Source organism: Phalacrocorax aristotelis, chromosome 16, assembly GCF_949628215.1.
Source record: "Phalacrocorax aristotelis chromosome 16, bGulAri2.1, whole genome shotgun sequence".
NCBI lineage: Eukaryota > Metazoa > Chordata > Aves > Suliformes > Phalacrocoracidae > Phalacrocorax > Phalacrocorax aristotelis.
In genome coordinates this window covers 1318181-1336385 of record NC_134291.1, presented here as the reverse complement: position 1 = coordinate 1336385, position 18205 = coordinate 1318181, and the positions used below count along the sequence as shown (strand labels likewise).

General features: G+C 47.9%; 1 protein-coding gene across 2 annotated transcripts in view; it reads right to left on the bottom strand.

Annotated features, from left to right (window-relative positions):
- The window catches only part of MAP2K4 (mitogen-activated protein kinase kinase 4), a 99224-nt gene that overhangs the window by 52622 nt on the left and 28397 nt on the right, over nucleotides 1–18205 (bottom strand). For both annotated transcript variants that reach the window (XM_075111717.1, XM_075111718.1), the window contains exon 2: nucleotides 10268–10370. In XM_075111717.1, the coding sequence (XP_074967818.1) occupies nucleotides 10268–10370 (103 nt within the window). The remainder of the gene's footprint in view (nucleotides 1–10267; nucleotides 10371–18205) is intronic.

Below are 18205 nucleotides of genomic sequence, written 5' to 3'. Positions count from 1 at the left end.
GAGGGAATTAAAACAGGCTCAAAGGGAAGATCGTCTAGGGCTGCCATAGCCCAAAGGAGACTGGCTTGGCCATTTGCTCTCTCTTTTCTGAGGTTCCCAAAATGGGAAACCTGACGATGGGAGGCAAGAACATCCACCTGAATCTCAAAGATGACGTCTGTAGTTCTCACCGACGTAAACACCACGAACCCAGTTAATCTAAGTCCTTTTCAGAAGGGAGCTCCTCAAACAAGGAGAATGGCAAAAACAATTCAGCTCTGCAGGTCAACCCCAGCTCCATCACATCCATCCAACGCACCACAAGGTCCTTTCCATGATCTCTTTGCACAGCAGCTGTTTTTTCCCAGGTGCACCCTGTTCATTCAGTCCAGATGTCCCCCACGGTACACGCTGAAAGTCACTCATTCACGCAAAGGACGAAACCAGAAGTTGTTGACAATGGCGTGTGGGGTGTAAGCAGTCTCCAAATCTGCAGACTCTCCCCTCTTTATTCTCCATTTCTTGATGTGTACAGAAGACAAAAGGGATGATCGATTCCTTCAGTTTGAACCCACACAGCAGAAGAGTCGGCTCACTGCTCCGTAGCCAGGCTAAAATGCAAGATATTTTACTACAAGGTGGTGATTAATGTCTGAAGAGATAGAGGATGTACTCTCGCTCTGATGAAATGTAGTGTGATCCCAAGTATGCAGGATAGTGAGGAGCAAATTTATTCCTACAGCTAGCAATGGCAATTGTTTATTGGGGTTTCCTGCAGGAATGTGGTTTGCAAGGTCCACATCTGGAAACACAGGGTTTGAGTCCAACTTAAATCACAGATACGAATAATGTTTGTCCATATATAAAATCCTTTCTGACATTTCTGTATGTCACACAACCAGGAAAAAAAAGTCTGTTCCTGACTATCTCAGACTAACTGGAGTCCAATGGTGACAGCCACTTAGGGTCAGACACCAGATACACCATCTGTACAGTACAGCAGAGACCACTCCTATACACCGGCATCAAGCTCAGATCAATGTGTAAGCAATGTCCTACTTTGTCACTTGCAAATAATTATTGAACAATATATTTACCAAAAAAATGGGTAAAGACCAAACCTGTGTGTGCACACATGTACACATATATTCAGAGACATTACATGTAATAGCCTGCTTCATCTCATTTTCCTCTCCAAACGCCAGCTGGCTGTGCATATTAAAACGGCGGTTATTGTATTTGCCCAAGGAAGAGGGAATGTGGGGATACAGGCTCTCTTTATCCATGTTGCAGGACGCCGGCCCCTAAGACCTACAGGATGGGACATCTATTGCCCCTGTTGACCTTGGATCAATCCCCAGCTCAGAAAGTCAGAATCAAGGGTCTGGAAGAAAAGAAGCTAAAGGAGAAAGGCCAAGAGGGCAGTCCATGCTCTCAGGTGTTATATAAAGATGAGCAACAGCATTTCCTGCTCCCTGAATAAATTCTAGCTGAGACCAGTACCATCTCATACATTTTCAAAGTATGCCTTACAAACTGGTGAGTTCAGGTATGAGGATGCACAGTTTCCCCTCTTAGGCAGGACAGCGGCGATGTGCACAGCTCAATCCTTGGGGTGCAGATAATACACAGGTGTCACAGTATTGTTGATAAAAAAAGCTCAAGTCCCAAAAACTGCTCATCTTTGGAGAGAGGAGGGGATAAATTCTGGCAATTCCCAGATGAAAATCGGGATCTCAGCTGTACTTCTTAATCACAAAAAGTTGCTGCTGAATGTAGATAATCAGACCATCTGAAGGCTCAAAGATGGCAATGCACCACACCTTCTCTAAAAAGTATGAAATATGAGTTTTAGAATGGCTTTACAGAATTTACCAGACACAACGCTAAAGCACAGACACATAGGTCTTAAAAGACACTGAAAAATATGCCAACGGATTCAAATGTTATGAGAAGTCCACAATGAAGGGAGCTGTGGTCTCCCATTTTCTCTCTAACCCTCCAGAGAAGGTTAGGGTATTGTGGTGCCCTGAATGCTTTTAAAATCTCCACACCCCAAGATTTACAACCAGTTTGCATATAAGCATGTACGCTGCTGTCCTTGCTAGGGGATGCGGCACCTAGAAATAAAGGAAAGGAAAAAAGGAGAGAAAATCGTATGAAGGGAGCATAAGAGCGGATACTAACTCTGAAACTACTTGACCTACTTTCACTTCCCTTAAATAAGCATTGCAGTAGTTCCATCTCCGTGTGAATTATGCAGCTATGCCAGGACCAGACATGTCCCTCCTGATGTGTGAAAAGGGCTGTAACGCAGGAATCCCCAGGGCCCATTGAACACTGAGACAACAGCTCTGCTCCTGCCAGGCCCAGCGCCCTCTCTGAACCATCGGGACACAAGCAGCAGAATTAAACAAAACTGAAATTCTTAAACCTCACCAAACCCTCCGTAGTCTGAAACCTTGAACTGCTTTCAAACAAAAGCAGCACCATCCCCCATCTCAAACACAGGAAGGAGACTGGGGAAGTCTCCAGCTCTCCAATGGTCAGGACAACAGATGTTTCTCAAACCATCTTCCTCATTAGACCATGCAAATTATTACTAAAGTGTTGACCTCGTACACAGGTTTATAAACCTGAGCTTTTTAAACCAGGCCGACTAAGCAAGAAACACGGTCACCCCCAGGCTCTTCTCCAGGCTCAGAAGTGTGACAGGTACCTCCAAAGCAGATGGCCCTGAGCAGACCGCAGGCACCCGGCGTTTGCCACGAGCATGGATGGACTCAAGGATGACGAGTCCTAACTTACGTGTCTCAGGGAAGGATCTGGGCTGCCACAGGTCACCACAGAGCCGTGTTACTAGATAAAGGGTAGGCAGCACATCTCCCTAAAAGCCAGGCACTAGAAGGAAAGTCTACAGGATACTTCTATCCAAGGGAGATCCCACCCAGCTTTGCCCTTCTGTATAGCCTCTGCACGGACCAACATACAGCCACACCGATGCACGTTTGATGGCAAATGAAGTCAGGTTCAGTTTGGAAATGAGTATTTCCACCTCATTGCTCTATCTGATAATTTTCCAATTTCCATCAAACAAGAATGCTTCACCTCCCTCCACACACCATTCAGCTCAGCAGAAACATGGTGGCCAACTCAAAATTGCTGGTCTTCAGAGACTCTCCTCAGACACTATCTCAGCATCCCTGGAGCAGGAAAACCATGAACAGCATCACTAAAAACACCTTCACAGGCAACACCGGATGGCAGCTCTGTCCCTCTCCCTTCCCACCTTCCCTTCCCACCTTCCCTCGCCCAACGTGCCCATGGAAACAGGCCCAAGGCAGCACCGGCATCAGGCATCACGCCTCGGATTAGAAAGCGTTGCACATCCACACCTCGGTGTGCCTCAGACGTCTGCATGCCAGCTGCCAGCGCCTGTGATGACTCAGGATGGATGCGTCCCCACGGGGCCCAGCGGAGGCAGGGGGTACCCCGGTGGAGAAGCCTCCAGCCTCCAGGTAACCCCCACTGCCACCACGGGCTCTTCCTCCGCAGCCACCACCACAGGCTGCCATCCCCAGTGGGCAGGACGGGCCAGGGACTGGTGGTCAGGAAGGTACCTGCTGCTACCGCCATCTTCGTACAGCCTCCTCCCGACGCGGGAGGGACAGGCCTCCCTCACACCCCGGGAAGGGGACCCGTTTCACACCGCATGGCACACCGAGAGGGTCATGGCTGCAAGGTCAAAATGCTGCTCCCAAATGAGCAGCTCTGACTGCGGCTGTGTGCGTGCAAGAGCCAGGACAACAGCTCCTAACCACGCTGGCCATGGGACGGGTGACACGGAGCTAACCAGTGGACCGCAGATTACCAGGAGATGCCTGTTGAAGTCCCTACCCCATTGCAAGCTTCTGGCCTAACCTCGCCTCTTCCAAATCACAGCATGTCCCAGCTTCCCATCTGCAAAATGGGGAACACAGAGTTTTGTGCGACCATTTAGGTTTGCAAAGCTAAATCACTCAGCACGTGTGAAGTGCTCAGCACCCATGAGAGCCAGCATCTGGCTCCCAACATTGGGGTATATTTGATTTAGACACCCCAATGTAGGTGGATTAGGTTTCTGGAAGCTCTGAGGAGCCCATGTCCCAACAGTGTGGCAGGAAGCTAGATGCTCAGCACCTTTGAAAAAAATCAATCTGAATTACCTTAATGGAGGTATAAGAGCACCAAATTTTGTTTCCAGTCACAGAGGGCCTATATTCAAAAGCAGAGTGTTGAGATATAAAAACCCTTGCAGAAAGAAGAGAACAGTCCTTCTAGGGCACTGATGCTCCAAGGGACATGAAAATTGCTAGAGGAATTTATTTTGGAAGCGGCAGACAACAAAAATTTCCTCTGCAGAGGAGGATTAGCACCTTAGAGAAATACCAAAACTTATACCTAATATGAAAACCAATACCTAAGATGTAAAATTATTGTGACAGAAATGGGGAACAGACAGAGAAATATTTACAGGAAAATTCACAGCTGTGATTTGTATGATTGTGGTTGTGATGATGAACCACAAGTAAGTGTGAACATGCCCAGTTAGGATATTCCACTTCAGTTTTTAATATTTTTTAGACAAATGGTAGTAACTCTCAGGTTCATTCCTAATGAACTCAGACAGCTGCAGGCTGTGCGGCTGGAGGGCTTGAAACCACATGCCAGAAAGGTTTGGAAAAGCGTAAGAGGAGATTAAAAGAGAAGGAGACACTTGAGAGAGACTTTGGGACAGCCAGAAAAATCCTTTCCAGGAATAATGACAGCCCCTGAACTATACAGAAAAAAAAAACCCGAAGCAGCGGAGTCTGGTGTGCAACTGGACCTCCACTTGCTTTTGAGGGATCTGGTCCCGAAAGCCTATTAATCAAACACCTGCCATCACTCTTGGAGCACCTATCTGGGAAGCGTGCGACTGTCCCGGGTGTCACAAGGAGAATAAGGTCCGCACAGGGCACCTCTGGAAGCTCAAATCACAATGAATCCGTGAAGACACCCACGTGCTATATGGAGGCTATGGAGTCCACCAAGCCACCAGACAGTTCTGAAAGCTGGGTTTGTGAGCATTAAAGGGAGTCATTTCATTTAGTCACCTTTCCAGTTGAGACTGCAATGCTCTGGTGTTCAACTTCTAGAGAGATGGCACCTCTGACAGGCAAGAGAATTCCCAGCAGCAACATGCTATGAACCAGATGCCAAACAAAATGCTTTGCGTATGGTAATTTTTTAGCAGGTGGATCTAAATTCTGTAGTCTGAAGTCAAGATCAAGGTGTCGCTCCACCAGAAGAGCGCAACGCTTTTCAGAAAACTGAAATGCTCATCTACAGCCAACGGAACCACTTGGTTCAATGGATGCTAGCGATGGGCAGCACAACACGGACAGCCGCCAGGCACACCTGCCGCGCACAGCTGTAGTCGCATCTTACCACATCATTCCCGTATTGGTGTTACTCGAACCTCCTTTCAGCACAGGCCACCAGCTACAAGTAGCTCTGCAGAGCTCACACACAGACAACTGAGTAATCTAATATTGTTTGTGACCTAAATCCTACTTGGACACAGAATAGATGAGGTAAAAGGTGGGATGCTTTTCAGTTGTTTGGAGATAGCAATTGAAAAACAATGGGTCGGAAGTTTAAGAGCTCACCCTAACCATGGCTTGTGTCCTCCAGCCTCTGCAGTGCCTGCTGCAGGGAAAACAAAGTTAGCATTTGTTAATCTGGTCTAAGCCAGAAATGCAGTCTGAACTAAGGAGAACCATGGTCTCAAGCGACCCTCCTCCATAGCCTCCGCTGCTAGCCAGCCTGCAGGGCACGGCAATCCCACACAGCCTCGCTGACCCCAGCCAGGCGCACGCAGGGGCATACACGTCCCTGCACTGGGCCAGCAGCTGTCAGTAAAACGCTTACATCTTCCCTAGGTGGCATCCTTTCGTGTAAGAATTTTACTCCTCAACTACTGTCTGTCATTCAGGCTTTATCCTGCCTTTACCCTGTATAGGTCACATGTAAAACTGCGTATATCACTGTGCCATATACCCTACAGACAGGCTGGGCAGTATAGAATAACTAAGCAAAATCTCTCTCTGCACTTGTAAGGTAGATTTGGTGGTAGCAGTCACAGCTGAACTGAACAAGGTGCACGTCCTCCGTAGCTCCATCAGACCCATGCAGTCACAGAACCAGAACAGACCTGCCTTCCGACCCCCTGCCTCGCTCCCTGCTGCTCAAAACATCATCCCGGGGCTCTGCCCACCTGCCCCACGGGATCTGTGAAGGAAACCCATTCATGGTGCCTTTTAGTTGTGATAAGGGATGTTTCAGCCCTCAGCGTCACCAGGAGGGCAGGTTTCAGAGAGCCGTAGCCCAAATTCTAGCAACTCCAAAGTTCCTCCAGTTCCTAATCTCATTCAAAGCCACCTGTGTCAGTCTCCTATTTAGAGGTCACTTCAAAGGCCCCCCAGTTTTAACACATGTTCTAATTCAGAACATATTTAGGGTGAAACTCTAGCAGCACTGGAGACGTAAGGGTTTTCGCCACTGGCTCTGGTCTGAGCAGTTGTAGCCTCTGCTCTGTCTCCCCCTCAGTTGGTTTCCTGGTCATTTGTGACAAAGGTGACCTCCTTCAAGGCATCCCAACACTGGCAGCAGATGCACTGGGAAGCGTGGAGAAAGGAGCTGTCCTGGGCAGGGCCTCGGGGGTGCCGTGGGCTGGGCAGGAGCAGCAGGGCCATGCCACCCACAGCCACTCGGCCACTTCAGTCCTCACCAGCTCTCAGCTCCAAGGCCATCATGGAGATGGCACAGCAAAGCTGAGAGGTCCCAACCGCTCACCAGCTCCTCCTGCTCCCACACGTGGTCTTGTGTTCCTACGCGTTGCTCTGTATCCTGCCCTGGCACTGACCTCCTTGTGCTCCCTGTGCACCCCTGGCAGCACACTCACACATCCTGGAGGGACGCAGCCCCAGCCTGAGACCCAAACCATGAGACATGGCTCAAAACCACTGCAGGTAGGAAAGAAAACACAAGGAGGGACAGGAAAAAGATCTGGGAACCCATGTCCCAACTTTCTGTATTCAGTAGCATTTAATCTATGCTCGCTCTCCCTGGAAAAACTATTCCAGGGCACAGCCTTTATATTGACCAAAAGCCTCTACCCATGGGAGCAGCAAAGCTCTGGGAACAGCCTCCAGGCAGGCACACAGCAGGCGTGATGCTCGCCGGGCTACAGAGGGTATTGTGTGCCATGGGATGTAAGGCAACTGGGAGGTACTGGTCAGAGTCTCAGTAATGTCATGTTTTGCAGTTGAGATTCCACAGCCTTTGAAATCATTTGTCCAGATAACATGCTGTTAAAAACCAAGGAAATAGCATGAACAAATGGAGTCAGACATCATGCATGGATCACCTGGGAAAACTCCCTGTGGAAACCACACTGAGTCCCTTCCAGCCCATGTATGCATCATCCCCGCTCACAGGAGCTAAACTCCACCCCTGGCTTACAGCAATTCCCAAAATGGTTTCATCCACACTCCCCGACTCCTTCTGCAACACTCTCAAGACCTCTCAGACTGAGAAACAGGCCCAAAAAAGAAAACCAAATCACACCTTGACAGGGTATGTGGGGTCCGTACCCATTTTACCAGGGTACAGAGCCTCAGCACTGAGGAGAGGCACGGCTACACCCAATATCCTGAAATTTCCAAGGCCAGCTCTGGCACGATGTGCCTTCCCTCCTCAGCAGTGGCGTCTTTGCTCCAGTGATGCAGTTTGTGCAGAGGCTTCCTCCCTCCTAACACACCCATGGGCACGAGGAGCCCCATTTGCTCCTTAGCAAGAAACCACACTCTTACCTGAACATCCACCAATCCAGCCTGATCAGTTCCCCGACCAAAACCTGTTAATCAAGCAAAATACAGCTAATAGGCAATTCACATTTCAGAGCAGCTGCAGGGCACTGCTGGCTGCCTCCTCTCACGCCCCAGCCAGAGCTCGGTGCAGGCAACAGGCATTTGGCGACAGCACCCTCTGCCCTCCTGGAGGCAGAAGCAATGGGACACCTCCGGATCGGTGGATCCAAGTCACAGAAACCCAAATTTCGTGTGAGAAATTGACCTCTCTGTATCTTCAGATCCACCCATCTGGACCAACAGGGTCTGCACAGGGAAATCCCCAGCAGTGTCGAGCCACGCTTATCTCGGGAGGGTGCCGAGGGCACTCTGCTCCATCAGGCTGGGAGAGAGAAGCGATTCAGTGAACAGAAACACACCTGGCATTGGGAACACATCTGGGCCAGAAGGCCTGGAATATCCAATTCAAATCTGAAGTCTAGAAAGGTTTCTAGCCAACAGAGGAAAAAACATTCCAGCCTCTTTGGGAAGCAGGCAGGAGATGCGGAGACATCACCATGAGGCACCAGCTGCGAGACAAACACTTGAGAGAAGCATGCAACCCAGAGATGCGAACGTTGCTTTTGAGTAACAGCATCCACTGCGGGCAGCACAAAGGACGTGAGGGTGAATTAGCTGTATCCAAGCTTAGTCAGCCTCGACAGCGAGAAAGCAATCCAACCAACAGCATCCACCGCTTTCAAACAGAAATGGCTATTACGGCGTGCAGCCTCCCAACAAAGCTGTAGCGCAGACACATCACCATTATTTGAGACACTTGAATGGCTATCATGTCCAACCCAAAACGCTTCCAAACCCTCAGAACCAGTTACACCGCTGAACCAGCCCAGGATTCAACCCCTGCCAACAACTGCAACTCCCACAGAGACAGAGCAGCATCTTCTTAATGGACAACATTGACAGTCACATGCACAAACACGAAACTTAAGATGTAACCAACTAACAATGAAAGTTGTTCTGTGCTAGACAGGAGCCACTGTGACTTCCAGTGAATCCGAGACAGAAATCCGTGCCAATAAACACAGTAAAGTCAAATCCCTACAGATGGCTGATGGCAGGAACTCACTAGCTAATATGTCCTTTATTTAATGGAGATAGGGAGGAAAGAGTAACAATTTTCTGTAGAACCCCATCTGGGACAAGAGTGTGATGCTGCTGAGGGAGAGACACAGAAAGTGAACATAAAAATGCTAGCTCTACAACCAGCAAGAACACGCTACTTCAGAGAGGAAAATAGAGAGAAGAGAAGAGGACTTGCTGGAAAGGTCACTTGGCGTGGTAAGAAGCATCTAAAGTACTCCATAAAATTTCTAGGTAACTCATCAGAAACATGGTTCTCACTTGATAAAAGGCTTGCTTGAAAATCCTCAGCGTAAAGAAGGTACCAGAAATAGGAACAGACCCCAGCGGGTGTATCCTGGGGGAGCAGAAGGCACGGAGCTCAAGGAGAGAGGCAGCAACATGCAGAGCAAAGCAGAAGCAGCCTATAACCAGGGACGTCCCGGAGAGTCCAGGCAGTGGGGGAAGCTGCAGGAGCAGTTTCTGAGACTTGCCACTGACAAAACTCTTGAGACCTGCCAGGGAACTTAGAGAGGAAAAACTGGGGACATCTTTGCATGCTAGCTGCATTGCATTCTGCCACACGTACCGGCTGTGGGTGCGTCACCCATCAATCTAGATTGGTGGATCTGAGGATACAAAGCTAATATTTTCTGTGACGATGTACTGCTGTTATTTACTAGCGTCAGGAACAGCTCTGTGCCACACTTGCATTCAAACTTTGACAGGGATATCTAGAAAACTCAGTGAGAGCTAATCACTGTGTAACTCCCTGACATCTCCATGCTGTAAAATGACAATCCTCAAATCTTTGTTTATTTTAGTGCTGGGGTGGGGGGGGGAATCTATCACAGTTATGACTTTCACAAGTAACACAGAAACAAGAACTTCTCTCTAATGAAAAGTAATAAGCACTGAATAAAGAGACAGGAGAATGACAGTGAATAAGTCTGGAACTTCATTATAGGCATATCTTGCATTAGAAGCTACAATTTTTCTCAACTTAATCAATTCTGGAAGATGGGAGCTCCAGTGTAAAACAGGAAGATCCCAAATTTAACCTTTTCTTAATTTGGGGGGGGGGGGGAGGGGGGCAAGGGGACAGGGACCGGGTGGGGGGGGGATACACCAAAAAAGTATTTTACAGTGACTCAAACTGACAGATTTGAGCAACCTACAAATAACTGAAGTAATCAAACTGCATTAAAATACCAGTGCGTGTTGGCCAAATAATGTCAAAGTTGTTCCACTGGTTGTGCCTTTGGCTTTATACTCACATGTGTGGATTTTGGAAAGGAACTCCAGAAGTGTTTAGAGTAAATCTTGCTGTGGACTTGAAAGGTGGATTTGCAAAATTTAACTTCAGCGCTTTGCGTTTACCTGGGAGACAACGAACATAAAGTAAACTTTTTGTCAGCAACAAAATATTAAGAGCATCTGGAAATAAACAGGAAAAGATAAACATATTTTGAGAAAAGGAAAACACGTTTCACAACAACATTAGCAAATGATGGCTTGTGTTAGGGACACAGGGACGGAAAGGGGAGTCAGCTCTCACCCTGAGGTCCTCCCCGTCCCATTCCAAGTCAGTTGCCGAAGCGAGGTGTCCAAAGCACCTCCTGTGACAGCTGCAGCCCCTGCATCAGCTGCCAGGGCTACAGGGTACCTCCACACCAGCGCCCCGAGCACCCTCCACGCACAGCCGCTCCTTTGAACACATCCACGCTGGCAGGCTCAGCCTCAGCTACGGTGGCAGAGGGGCCCAACGCGCTGGGCACAGCCCGGGCACGCCACCAGAGCACCCAGGGCAGATGGCGCTGGGGAGGGGGAAACGTACTTGGGGATGTCTTTTATTTAACACCCCAACTGTGGGAGGGCTGACGGGGTCCCTGGCCCTCCTCAGCCTAGCAGCAAACAGAGATAACCAGGCTTGAGCGAGGACAGAGGAGATCTGCTGAGTGGGTCGCCAAGCAGAGAGCAAAATTCAGCCCATCGGAGGGGTGACCAGATGAGAGAAACCTTTGCTCTGCAGCCAAATGAAAAAGCACGGGGTAAAAAGAAAATAAACAAACAGCAGGGTGGAAGCAGTCCTGGTCACCGCTCCAGCCACTGGCTAGGTATTTTTCATTGAAGTTGAGATGACCTGCTCGAGCACCGGCAGGATCAGGGACTACAAAGGGACATGTCCCTTCCCAGCCCTCCCACTGGGCTGCAGAAGACCCTGTCTTGCTCCCGTTTGGCTGCAGGAAACCTGCGCTCCTCTCCACCAAACACACTGAGACAGGAGCCTCTCCCACTCCACCTTCCCAGAGCCTGCGACTGAACCCCCAGCCCGGGGCTCCCCCCTGCCTGCACGACATCTTAACGACTCACTGCTGCTCATCCCAGCAGGCGCCAGCCACGCAAGGCTGGCAGACCTGGATTCCTCCAGCAACCTTCCTTTGCCTGCACCCTATGGCGGGTGTCACATTCCCAACCATCTCACAGCGCTCCTGGGAAAAGCCATAAGACACCATCCTGCTCTGCACCATTCCTCTACCTTGGACAAAGAGGTGCTCTGGGGAACTCCAAGGTGAAAAAAAAAAGATAAAAAACCTAGTTACAGGTCAAAGCACTTCACAGCAATTTCAGGGCATGAAATATTACAGGGATCACAGAATGACGGAATCATTTAGGTTGGAAGGGACCTTCAATATAATCGAGTCCAACTCTTAACCTAACGCTGCCAAGTGACATTAAACCATGTCCCGAAGCACCATGTCTACATGTCTTCTACACACCTCCAGGGATGGTGACTCAGGCATTTCCCCGGGCAGCCTGTTCCAGTGCTAGACAAGCATTTTGGTGAAGAAATTTTTCCTAACATCCTATCTAAAGCTGCCCTGGCACAACTTAAGACTGTTTCCTCTTGTCCTATCGCTTGTTACTTGGGAGGAGAGACCAACATGCGCCTTGGTAATAGAAACATAGAATCATTTAGGTTGGAAGGGACCTATAAGGACATTGTGGCAACATACATCTAAAACTAGCCTGATAAACCAAAAAACTCTCAGAATTAAGGATGCTCTCAAAAGAAATATGGACACCCTGCAGTCTGGAAGGCGCAGGAAAGCTTGTGGCCAGCAAACGCCCATCTGCACCCAGCTAGTGCAGCACGTACCCATCCTCAAGGCCTGACATCCCAGACGAGCTCAGCTGGATGCCGAGTGACAGGCTCCGATACGTTTGGGTTAAGTTCTGCCTTGAGGTCTCACTGCAGTAGGCGGGTGCTGCAGCTGGTGTTACCCGACCTACGGTACATGGAGCTCCGCAGCACAACTCCAGCCACTCCCTCTTTGTGATTTCCTCTTAGAGATGACCACCTATTTTCTCTATCATACCTTTTACTTTTAAGTTACCGGTACATACTTTCAGTTCTGATCCTGCTGCAATACAATAATCTGGAAATATCTGCATACACATTGCATTTTTCTAAAAATCACCTGATCTGTTACATGTAAACGCCACACAAGAAACATACAAAAATCCAACAGTGTGAAACCAATTATCCAAAGCTTTTATACATCACCATTTTTTGTGACAATTCATCAGCAGATTTCCATAAGGTCCCAGTAAGTGATAGTGGGCCTTTCATCACTAATAATGGTGGAGAAGAGGGAAAGGGAAGAGGCCCAGCCTGGGTACCACTGGTCAGGGTGAGGACTGTCGCAGACAGAGCTCAACACTCTCAGTGGGTCTTTCTTGGGTATGTCACCCAAAGAGAGATCGCACAGAATGGTCTAACCTGCAGCACTACAGGGAGACAAACAATAAAATATTTGTTTTCAAAACTCCTGAGCACACTGCAACACGGTAAGCAATGAATAGCTTGCTCCTTCCAGGAGTTAAAGTATAGATGTGTTCATCAGAATTTTGAGAAGTGCCACTGCTGGTGCTGAAAGCTGGTCTGCTTTGGGGTACTTCCCTTTAGTAGCATCCTCTTATTTTGTCTTGCGTTGTGGAAAAAAAAATTAAAGAAATAACGTAGTTTAGCAAATGAAAGATGCCCAAACTATCCATTAGCTGTCTTTTTTTGACAAAATGACTTCTCAGCATGAGGTTCCACCCTTGAACAATGCATTTTCTTTAATCTTTTTCCTATAAAGACAATTTTCCACATGTTTATTGTACATCAATTATTGTCCTGAAAAGCATCTAACTGGAGCCGTAGGGTCCCTCTCCAAGCTCAGCGGAATGGCCTGGTATCTCTAAATTCTGACCAGCCCCCATCCCTGCCCTCCACCACCGCTTTCCCGTGCTCTGTAGCATAAGGAATACCTTATTTATGTTACTTGTGTGAGCACAAAACATTACTCACTTTGTGCAAGATGCCTACCTAGCCTAAATGCGGAAAGGAGTGCATTTATACACAGAGCACCATCATGAGGATAAGCAAGCCTCCACTCCTGCTCAGACTTTGCCACTCCAAAATCTTCCAGAGTCGGCAGTGCAATGGAAAGCCTACATAGACAGCGAGAGGTGCCCGCTGACAGCAACAACGTGATGTTTCAAAGACTGCCAGGTGACAGTAACATTTCATTGTCATTTAAATACTTATCCATCCACACACACCACATCCTGACGCCCATTCCCTCTTCCCTGAACCACAGCACCCTGCTGCTGGGTGGTACCAGTGCTACAAACCACGCAGAGGAAGAAGTCAGCTGTTGGGTAGGTAACGGAAAGGAGAATCATAGAATCATTTAGGTTGGAAAAGACCTTTCAGATCATCAAGTCCAACTCTTAACCTAACACTGCCAGTCCACCACTAAGCCGTGTCCCTAAGCGCCATGTCTACAAATCTCCTAAATACCTCCAGGGGTAGTGACTCAACCACTTCCCTGGGCAGCCTGTTCCTATGCCTGGCAACCCTTTCGGTGAAGAAATTTTTCTTAATATCAAATCTAAACCTCCCTTGACGCAACTTGAGGCCGTTTCCTCTCATCCTGTCCCTGGTGACTTGGGAGAAGAGACCAACCCCCCCCTCACTCCAGCCCCTCTCAGGCAGTTGCAGAGAGCGAGAAGGTCTCCCCTCAGCCTCCTCTTCTTCAGGCTAAGCCCTCCCAGCTCCCTCAGCTGCTCCTCTTAGGACTTAAGCTCTAGACCCTTCACCAGCATTGTTGCTCTTCTTTGGATGCATTCCAGCACCTCAATGTTTCTTGTAGTAAGAGTTTCTAAGCTCAGGCTCTTACAGCACATGTGCCAAACAAACTGCAGAAGAATCACCTAAAAGAAGCCAAAGAGCTCAATTTGCCCTTATACATGACCCAGAAACAAAGGAGGAGTTGAACAAAACTGAACAGGTGAGAAAACCAAAACGAGTTTACCATTTTCTGCAGAACTTATCACACCTCCACATCTTTGATATTAATCATCCACAATGTTCTGAAAGATCAGACATTTGCATGACCAACAACAGAACATTCACAGAATCACTGAATGGTTTGGGTTGGAAGGGCCTTCAAAGACCTTCTAGTCCAACCCCCTGCCATGGACAGGGACATCTTTCACTAGATCAGGTTGCTCAAAGCCCCGTCCAACCTGACTTTGAACACTACCAATGATGGGGCATCCGCAGCATCTGGGCAACCTGCTCCAGTATCTCACCACCCCCATCATCAAAATCTATTCAAAGCTAACACTAACAATATTGTTAGCCAGCAGAGAGGCTGAGCAATCTGTGTCGTATGTCTGTCTCTCGAGAAGTCCTGCAAGGCTCCTCCAAAGGCTGCCACCACGGAGGAACCAGAGCTTTCCTGGCAGGACCTTCTGCAAGTGCACAACCTGTCCCATGGCCACAACACTGCACCGTTGCCAGACCAACCTCCAAGACCCCTTCTGACTACATCCCTGATGGCACCTCCCTTCTTACACAGGGCAAAACCAGACTGAATTCATGACTGCCCAGGATCTGGGGGATGCCAACCCTTCCCGGCCACGAGCATATGCCTGAAACGCGCCCCTGCTCATCCGCTCTCCCCAGGTCCTTCCCTGCCGCCCCACGGACAGGCGCAGGTGGTGGAGCCGGGCAGGTACCGGCAGATAATGGTCATACGGCCCCTCGCTCGTTCTGTTACTGCAGCATAAACTCTGCTCTTGGAGTAGGTCCAGGGATTTACAGCGGTCATCATGCTTCTAGCTTTGTTTTATTCACATGCCTGAAATGCTATCCCTCTTCCAAGGGCAATAATACAGTGTCATAAGATTTTCCCTTTCTAACAGCAACATTTATACAACTTGGAAAAGCGTTTGTCTCTGAAGTGGCCCAACCCTGAACACGACACAATTAATTACAAACTCGTATCAGAAAATCTCCTCTTCTCAAAACTTGCTCCTATTCCTACCACTTGCAAACTCCATACACCGAGTTTCCTTTTCATCACTGTTAAACGTCAGTCTCTTGATTTCTATCTCAGGAGGTTTCTCAGAACAGTTCCCATGTTGATCCACCATCTAGGGCTGGATTTGATACAAATTCCGCAGATACAGAAGCATAACCTGCCCCTGGAAAGCAAACAGGATGGTTTGCTTTTGCTCAGCCGATGAACAAGGAACATGACGGGAGAAACGGACATCCTGAGAAATGCCGGGAATTTCCATTCAGCGCAAGTCACGCAGAAACACGTACTGTAAATGAAACAACACTACAATGAACTAGAAGTCTGACGAGAGTCAAAGCAAGCTGTCCTCTCCAGCAGCCTTTTGAAAATCAAGCACTTCAGCTCTACGAGTACTCTACGAGTCTTGAGTTTCATCCCCAAAAAGACTTCTGACAGCTCCAAGCCCCTGTTCCTCACAGAAGCATCACTCAAAACTAACTGGAGGCAAAAAAAGCCTCTTTAGAATCAAGACTTTTGCTGGTGATTTTGCTATGCACACGTTTAATTCAGACCACCCTGTTCTGCCATAACAAAGAGGCCCGGGGTCAACGTTGCTTCTGAAATTCGCTAATGCCCCTGTCACCATCGAGGTCGTGTGTTCAAAATTGTGCTGCAGAAATATCCACCTTATGTAAATTAAATGCCTGCTAAAGGTTTCACTAACTTCATACGTAGTTCTAATAATCAACCGCTAGAACATCTACTTCTCTGAGAAGTCTAAAAGTAAAGATTACTGGAGAGGAAACGATTTGGAAGAAACCAAAAGGAACTTTGGAGCATACCGCTTTTTCGTTAGTTAGGTTAATCCTCAAAACCAGACCTGAAACCCGAAGTTTCTTGACTTCGGGTCTTCCCAGTTTTAACTAGTGGATTTGTTCAGCTGTACGTTAATGATTATACTAAGTCCAAACTATATCTGAATGAAGGTTGGCCTTGGTTTTGGCTGAGCTGAAGTGGTAAGGGAAAGATATGCTTGCTTACGTTTTGAGGGAATCTAAACAGGACTGTATCCTAAGTTATGCTGCTCTCAGAGAAGCACAGCCGAAATAGCTTTCTGACCGCAAATAAGTTAATCTTCTATCCGTAAGGATAGCAATCTTATTTCAAATCACTGCAGCCATAAAATGATGGTATTCTTGTTCTCAAATCCATTTTTAAAAGGACGTTGTTGTTTTAGCAACAGGCCGCTGTGTGGAACTGAGGTAAGGGAGGATGTGATCCCTTGGGTCCTGCTACTCCACAAACACGCATCCCTTGGCATTTCATAGTCCATCACCAAAACAGACATGGTGAAAAGCAGCCAGGAAACCTTGCCAAGCTCGCTCTGGGGACCTACCCACACAATGGCTACAGAAGAATCATTCAGGCTCATAGCATCCATTTGTTTCTTGCTGCGCTGGTAAATGGATGCCAGGTTAAGTATATAATTATTTACGTGCTGCTATCCATCACTTGGATTAATCCAAGCACTTGGCTCCACAATTAGGCTCTCATCACTCTTTTTGAGGCCTCTTTACCACAACCACAGCCAACTCTCTTCACACAAGAAGAAACAGCTATCTAGCAGATAACGTGCAGTCCAAAAGTATTCCTCCAGAGTTATATTCTGTATTACTATTTTTACTTCAGGACATCTATTTCTTCAAGCCTCTGAGTCACCTCCTCTTGGAAAAAGCAATCCTATTTTCTTCCTAGAATTTCCTCACCCCCATCCCTGCACACCACACCTCAGCAACGCTGCTAATGATGTTCAGGTTATGCATAAGAAAATGCTCACTGTCCGAGCAGTAAGATTTTCAGAACAACAGTAGTTTAATGGATTTTTTTCCCAAGGTTTCTGTCTTGCAGGGATACAAATTGATCCCTGCCAAAATGCAGCTGCACTTGGTGAAAACCCGCAGTGTCAACCTCTTGTTGTCACAGTGTGAGCGCGACTGTTGCAGTGCAAAGGGGACTCTTCTCTCTGCTCAGATGCTGAAGCCTCTCTGCTGCTGTGGAATAGCAATACTCCAGGAACCAAGTTTACACTGTCTCCTTGCTCTGGTCAATTACAAGTTGTGGCAGCGACCAGCAGGAAGATCACCAAAGGATTTGCAGCAAACTGTGCAACCTTTTTACCTCTCCCTGGTAATATTAAAACATGTCAACAAAAAGGCAGAGTAAACGGGGAGGAAGGGATGTCAGGTTGGGTCCCTTTGGGCAGGGAGTTGAATGTCTGAGGTTATCTTCTTCGGAGAAAACTGCAAAGCATCAGGTCTGATCTCTTCCAGGGCATTTCAAAGCAAAGTTAGTGCCAAATCCCACCTGAGACGGGGAAAAAAAGAAAACCAAACACAACACCACTGATCTCTCTGCTCTTCCAACAGCTCTTACTACCCAAGTTGTTAGATCCTGTCTGCTAACAAAACGCTTGCTTTGATGTAGAGACAGCAGAAGAACGTTTACCCACGTTCAGAGCTGCAGCCCCGCAGCTGCTGACATCCTGAACGCACCCAGGATTCACCGCTCGTTATCTCTGTTGCTGCGAGCACAGCGCTGCCTTCCCACACACCCTTCCAACCCACAATTTTTCAGTTACATTTCCTTCCTTTCCAGTCTTGCTCATGGATGTACTCCAACATCAGCACAACCAATCTGGAAATAAAGCAGGTTTCCAGCCTTGCCCTCAAGACAAACCATTTTTCAAGAAAAAACTAGTCAAATTTTGAAACAAAACAGGAAGAACTTCAGCAAATAGCACAGCTTATTTGGGGGCTCTGAATGAAAGAAGAGGCCTGGGGTTCGAGTTACTAGTTT